Source organism: Mastomys coucha, unplaced genomic scaffold (genome assembly GCF_008632895.1).
Source record: "Mastomys coucha isolate ucsf_1 unplaced genomic scaffold, UCSF_Mcou_1 pScaffold9, whole genome shotgun sequence".
Taxonomy (NCBI): Eukaryota; Metazoa; Chordata; class Mammalia; order Rodentia; family Muridae; genus Mastomys; species Mastomys coucha.
In genome coordinates this window covers 1,018,748-1,026,257 of record NW_022196915.1, presented here as the reverse complement: position 1 = coordinate 1,026,257, position 7,510 = coordinate 1,018,748, and the positions used below count along the sequence as shown (strand labels likewise).

The 7,510-nt window shown below is 41.0% G+C and overlaps 1 protein-coding gene across 6 annotated transcripts in view; it reads right to left on the bottom strand.

The window, feature by feature from the left end:
* Nek10 (NIMA related kinase 10) overlaps positions 1-7,510 on the bottom strand; it is a 228,364-nt gene that overhangs the window by 124,447 nt on the left and 96,407 nt on the right. Inside the window, exon 1 of one of the 6 annotated variants that reach the window (XM_031361791.1) lies at positions 6,278-6,492. The exons of the other annotated variants lie outside the window; for them this stretch is intronic. Coding sequence (XP_031217651.1) covers positions 6,278-6,288 — 11 coding nt within the window. The 5' untranslated portion in view covers positions 6,289-6,492. Of the gene's footprint in view, positions 1-6,277; positions 6,493-7,510 lie in introns of those variants that run through there. 6 annotated transcript variants of the gene reach the window in all.

Below are 7,510 nucleotides of genomic sequence, written 5' to 3'. Positions count from 1 at the left end.
CTCCTCCCTCTTTTTCCCTCTTCCTCCTTTCACCTCCCTCCTAATTCCCTGCTCTCTCCTCCTTCCTGGCAGTTCCCTTTCTTAACTTTCATGTTATCATTTCCTTTTTATTCAAAAAATTAAATAAATATAATAAAACAGAATGTGTTTAAAACCTAGTATATCTAAATGTACACTTGTCATACTTATGAAATATTTCATAATATAAGAATATTAAAAATATTGAATGGCGCCTTTCTGTCTGAGCCAGTGCCCTGAGAAGGCTTTGGGTACTAGCTCTGAACCCAATCCCACAACATACAGAGGAAGCTGGACTCTCAGGAGCTCTAACACACCCAGAATCATAGGAGAGGAGGCCATAACATCAGCCCCAACACCTGGAGTAACTGGGGTCCCTGGGGATCCAGGTAAGCAGGAACCCCTGCCCAGACAGTGGCATGGGTTCCTTCCAGTCTCAGACAGTGCCCTGAGCAGACCTTGGGCCCTACCTCATCACCAAATCCCACAATACCCAGAGGAAGCTCAACTCTCAGGAGTTCTTACACCCAGGATCTCAGGAACACAGGAAGACAAAGATGGCTGGACTGTGAGTGGTTCTGACATAACCAAGATAAAAGAAGGGACAGGCTCCAGTCAAATATAGTGAGGATTCCAGTCAGAGACAGTGAGTGCAGATCACACTAGAGATAACCAGATGGCAGGAGGCGAGCACAAGAACATAAGCAACAGAAAACATGGTTACTTGGCATCATAAGAACCCAGCTTTCCCACCATAGCAAGTCCTGAATACACCATCACACCAGAAAGCAAGAATCAGACTTAAAATTACTTCTCATGATGATGAAAGAGGAATTTAAGAAGGACATAAATAACTCCCTTAAAGAATTACAGGAGAACACAGGTAAACAGCTAGAAGCCCTTAAAAAGGAAACACAAAAATCATGTAAAGAATTACAACAAAACACAACCAGACAGATGAAGGAATTGAAATAAAACATCCAGGATCTAAAAATGGAAGTAGAAACAATAAAGAAGTCACAAAGGGAGACTACCCTGGACATAGAAAACTTAGAAACAAGATCAGGAGTCATAGATGCAAGCATCACCTACAGAATACAAGAGATAGAAGAAAGAATCTCAGGTGCAGAAGATACCATAGAAAACATTAACACAACAGTCAAAGAAAATGCAAAATGCAAAAAGCTCCTAACCCAATACATCCAGGAAATCCAGGACACAATGAGAAGACCAAACCTAAGGATAATAGATGTAGAAGAGAGTGAAGTTTCCCAACTTAAAGGGCCAGGAAATATCTTCAACAAAATTAGAGAAGAAAACTTCCCTGAACTAAAGAGATGTCCAGGAATATACAAGAAGCCTACAGAACTCCAAATAGATTGGACCAGAAAAGAAATTCCTCCCATCACATAATAATCAAAACACTAAATGCACAAAATAAAGAAAAATATTAAAAGCAGTAAGGGAAAAAGGTCAAGTAACATATAAAGGCAGACTCATCAGAATTACACCAGACTTCTTGCCAGAGACTATAAAAGCCAGAAGATCCTGGGAAGATGTTATACAGACCCTAAGAGAACACAAATGCCAGCCTAGGCAACTATACCCAGCAAAACTCTCAATTACCATAGATGGAGAAACCAAGATATTCCATGGCAAAAACAAATTTACATAATATCTTTCAAAAATCCAGCCCTACAAAGGATAATAGATGAAAAACTCCAATACAAGGAGGGACCCTAACCCTAGAAAAGACAAGAAAGGAATCTTTCAACAAAATTATAAGAAGATAGCCAAATTAACAGAATTCCAACTCCAATGACAAAAATAACAGGAAGCAACACTCCATTTTCCTTAATATCTCTTAACAGCAATGGACTCAATTCCCCCAATAAAAAGACATAAACTAATGGACTTGATGCATAAGAAAGACCCAGCATTTTGCTGCATACAGGAAATGCACCTCAGTGACAAAGACAGACACTACCTCAGACTAAAAGGCTAGAAAACAATTTTCCAAGCAAATGTTCCCAAGAAACAAGCTGGAGTAGCCATTCTAATATAGAATAAAATTGACTTGCAACCAAAAGTTATCAAAAGAGATAAGGAAGGAGGACTCTTCACACTTGTCAAAGGAAAAAAAATTACCAATATGAACTCTCAATTCTGAACATCTATGCTCCAAATGCCAGGCACCCACATTTATAAAAGAAACTTTACTAAATCACAAAGCACACATTGTACCTCACACAATAATAGTGGGAGACTTCAACACCCCACTCTCAGCAATGGACAGATCATAGAAACAGAAAGTAAACAGAGACACAGTGAAACTAACAGAAGTTATGAACCAAATGGATTTGACAAATATCTATAGAACATTTTATCCTAAAACAAAAGAATATGCCTTCTTCTTCAGCACCTCATGGTACATCCTCCAAAATTGACCATATAATCAGTCACAAATCAGGCCTCAACAGAAGAAGGATCTTTACAAGAAGATTGAAATAATACCATGTACCCTATCAGATCACCATGGACTAAGCCTGATCTTCAATAACAACAAAAACAATACAATGTTCTACTCAATGATAACTTGGTCAAAAAGAAATAAAGAAATAATTTAAAGAGTTTTTAGAATTTAATGAAAATGAAGGCACATCATATCAAAACTTATTGGACACAATGAAAGCAGTGCTAAAAGGAAAACTAATAGCTCTAAGTGCCTCCAAAAAGAAACTGGAGAGAGCTGTTAAGAGCACTGGCTGCTCTTCTGGAGGACTCAGGTCATTCTCCAACACTCACTCAATCCCCAGACAGCTCACAACTGTATGTAACTCCAGTTCCAGGGGATCCACTACACACATAAGCAAGACATCAATGCACAAAAATAAAATCATTTAAAAAAATAAAGCTAGAGAGATGGCTCAGTAGTTAAAAGCACTGACTGGTCTTCCAGAGGTCCTGAGTTCAATTCCCAGCAACCACATAGTGTTCCACATCCATCTGTAATGGGATCTGATTCCTTCTTCTGGTGTGTCTAAAGACACAGCATATTCATATAAATAAAATAAATCGTTAAAAAAATTCAAAGAAAAAAACCCACATGATCATCTCATTAGATGCTGAGAAAGTATTTGACAAAATTCAACATTCCTTCGTGGTAAAAGTCTTGGAAAAATCAGGAATTCAAGGTCCATACCTAAACATAGTAAAAGCAGTATACAAAAAAAAACAAAAACAAAAACAAAAACAAAACAAAGCAGTAACCAACATCAAGCTAAATGGAGAGAAATGTGGAGCAATCCCACTAAAATCAGGGACTAGACAAGGCTGTCCACTCTCTCTTTCTACCTATTCAATATTGTACTTGAAGTCCTAGCCAGAGCAATTAGACAACAATTAGAAAGGAGGCCAAAGGGATACAAATTGGAAAGGAAGAAATTAAAATATTACTATTTGCAGATGATATGATAGTATACTTATGTGATCCCAAAAATTCCACCAGAGAATTCCTTCATCTGATAAACAAGTTCAGTAAAGGGGCTAGATATAAAATTAACTCAAACAAATTAGTAGTCTTCCTATACTCAAAGGATAAACAGGCTGAGAATGAAATTAGGGAAATGACGCCCTTTGCAATATTCACAAATAATATAAAATACCTTCTTGTGACTCTAACCAAGCAAGTAAAAGATCTGTATGACAAGAACTTCAAATCTTTGAAGAAAGAAATAGAAGATCTCAGAAAATGGAAAGATCTCCCATGTTTCATGGATTCACATGGTTAATATAGTAAAAATGGCCATCTTGCCAAAAGCAATCTACAGATTCAATGCAATCCCCATCAAAATTCCGACCTAATTCTTCACAGAGTTAGAGCAATTTGCAAATTCACTTGGAATAACAAAAAGCCCAGGATAACAAAAATCATCCACAACAATAAAAGATCTTCTGTTGGATCACCATCCCTGACCTCAAGCTCTACTACAGAGCAATTGATGGTATCAAGAAGCAGTTTTGCAGTTAGCTCCCGAGCTCAGGAATGTCACACATAAGTGACACCTGTTGCCAAGGCAACCACATACCTTCCCAGTCCACTTCTCACACTTACCTGGGAACAGATTACATCACCACATAAATAAAACACAGACCTTTCCCACCATGGACTCTTTTTTCCTTTGTCTTTCTTTCCTCTTTTTGCCTCCAATAAAACTCTGCCACATGGAACTGCTTTGGCCTGGTATGTTCTGTCTGGCCATGAGCCACCATTACAACATATCATTGGTGCTGAAACCAGGGACACAGTGGTTCCTGCCAGCAACTGCTGCTGTGCTGGTCAGGGTGGTGACTGGCATAGGCAGTGAGGACTGTGACTGATTTGGGCCACATGGACCAGGCTCCCAGCTGACCTATGAGATAGGACATTGACCCTTGGATGACCATACCCCTTGAAAGCACCTCTCATACCACTCCGGGCTCTTGCAACTAAGAAACCCCTAGGCTTAGGGTAAGATGCTTTCTGGTAAATCCAGGACTTACTGTGTATATCCTTTAGGGGGTCTTAGTGACAACATAGGCCTCTAGCCTGGCTCATATTTTGGTTATTAAATTATTCTTGGGATGCCAGTATGAATAATCCAATAACTCCCCAGTGGGTGCTATGATGTCTTCGAATGAGGCCTCAAACAAACACCTGACCCAGCATTGGTGCTTCCTTTAAGGGAAGTTGCTAGGGTAGATGGCCTTGTTTTCTTGAGAAAAGAACATGTTCACTTGAGAAAGTAAACTTTCTCAAATAGAAAGCAGACTGGGCTCCTATACCTCTAACTCCTCTGCTTTTATCTCTAAGAGTTTCAGTACATTACTCAGTCTTATAGCTTGACTTTCCACAATGTACCTATGATCCTTACTAATAACTGAAGAACTCTGGAGAGTTTGGGAGCAAGCAAGAACACATGCAGATGAAATTCATCAAATAGATAGAACATATCCAATCAGATCTGAGGCAGTGTACATAAACAAAACTCAATACCCTCTCCCACTCCAGAGCCTGAGGAAACTTAAGCCTATCATTTCTGATATCTTGAGGGGAAAAAAAAAAAAAACTCCTTCACCCTACCTCTTCCCCCTTAACACACCTATACAAGCAGTTAAGAAACCTAATGGTACTTATCGCCTGGTTCAAGACCTCAGGCACATTAATTCTGCAGTGGTTCCCCTTCATCTTGTTGTGGCTAGCCTTTACATACTTCTTTCCACTATCCCCTCAGGGACTTCCCATTTCTCAGTCCAAAATCTCAAAGATGCATTTTTCTCTCTCCCTCTAGATGCCCAGGCACAGAACATATTTGTCTTTACCTGGACAGATCCAGACACCCACTTTTCTACCCAACTTACCTGGACTGTTCTACCTCAGGGATTCCGGGATTGCCCACACCTATTTGGCCAGGCCATGGCTTCCTGACTTACTGTCTCTATCTCTCCCTAAATCTAAGATTATAGATGTAAATGTAAGATGATGTCCTTCCCTGTAGCCCCTCTTTAGAAATTAGCCAAGCTGACACCTCTGTTCTTCTAAATTTCCTTTTCAGTCAAGGCTACAGGGTCTCACCTTCTAAAGTCTAACTGTCCACTCCTATTTGTCACCTATTTGGGACTAACAATTACTCCAACCCACAAGGCTATTTTACCTTAGATAGAAATAATCTGACTCAGTCTCTAACTGTTCCTTCTACAAAGGAAAAGATTTTATCATTCCTAGGAATCACTAGTTTTTTATGTTCCTGGGTTCCATCCTTTTCTGCTGCTTGTATGAAGCAGCATTAGGCCCCACCCATGAACCTCTTCTCAAACCTGTTACAAAGCCCTTTCAAAGGCTCCAACAGGCTCTCCTTAAGGCCCCAGCCTTACATCTCTCTCGCCTGCCTCTACCTCCCCCATGCCCCACTATGTAACTAGAAAAGAGGGATTTGCCCTTGGAGTCTTTGGTCATCAACTGGGACCTTCTTTCATACCCAGAGCATACTTGTCAAAAAAAAATAGATCTAACCATCCAGGGATGAGCACTTTGCATCCACACCTTAGCAGCCATTGAACTCCTTACTCAAGAGTCCAAAAAACTAATCTTTGGATCGCCTATAACTGCCTTCTCTTCTCATAACCTACCACAGCTCCTAACTCACAAAGGCTTAAAGACTCTACCTCCCTCCAGGGTTCTTTCTCTTCAAGTAGCACTAATAGAAGACCCCACACTCACCTTCCAATCATGCCTTCTAATCTTCTTTCTCCACCAAATTATGACCACTCCCTATCTCACTCCTTCACTGAAACTTTAAGGGAAATACTACCTCATCCCTCACACATACAGGTGGGCACATTGCCTCAGGCCATCTATACCGATATACAGATGGCAGCTCCTTTCTACATGAAGGGGCCAGAAGAGCTGGCTATGCCATAGTTTCTAGACACAGAGGTAGTGGCCCTTCCTGCTCATACTGCAGAGGTCAGCTCAGGAACTTTGGAAAATTCCACTGGACCCCTCCCCTTCTGGAAGGGAAAGGTCATAAAGAACATAGGTACCCCTCCCCTCCTGAGGAACTAATTACATTCCTCAGACCACAGGGAGGAAGGACCAACCACTGGAGCTCATAGACACATTTTGAGACTGTTGGCCACCCACCTTATTACCTATAGACCAATCAGTTTACAAGTCACACTGTTCTACCGATCATATTGTGCTGCTGCTTGGAGAACTATATAAAGGATTGCTGGACAGACTGCACATGGCCGTTCTCTCTCTCCATGTGCAGGCAACCCCAACATGTTGGAACAATAAATTCTTCTTGCTTTTTTCATCGATTCCTGGCTCTGTGTCACCAGAGTCTTACATTTGGTGCATTGGCCTGGAATACGACTCCTTGTGGGAACACACTGGCATGGTGAATTGGAGGTCTCAAGTTTTTACCACAGTTCTTGTTTGTCTTGCTGTTTGTCAAAGTCTGGGTCTTTAAGCCTGTTTGAACTTTTGCTTGCAAGCATCAGGAAGCTCAGAGAGCCTACAGTGTCTGGTGCAGTGCAGTCAAATGCAGTGGGCAGATGTACCTTAACATTGCAACTACAGGGGGACTGAAGGATGCTTCAGCAACCCCCAACCCCCCAAAGGGAGTAGGGAAGGCTCTATTCCTTCTGGAAACATCAAGACAATATTGGCAGGAGCCTAGTCTTACTTTAACCTGGTTTATCTGGATCCTGCCGTATGGGCAGAGGCATCTGGTTTGTTTCGGCTGGGGCCAGCCGAGTAAACTGTGTGTTGATTGTCTTTCTCTGTGTTCTTGGACCTGGATGCCCACCTGTGGCAGGGCCAAGCCATCTGTGTGTTGTTTTTCTCTGTGTTTGTTGGTATATCATTCTGTGTTCTTAGACTTAGACTGATGACATTTTATGGACATTGGACTGACTGAAAGACAAGTTAGTTACTCTCTGCTTCTCT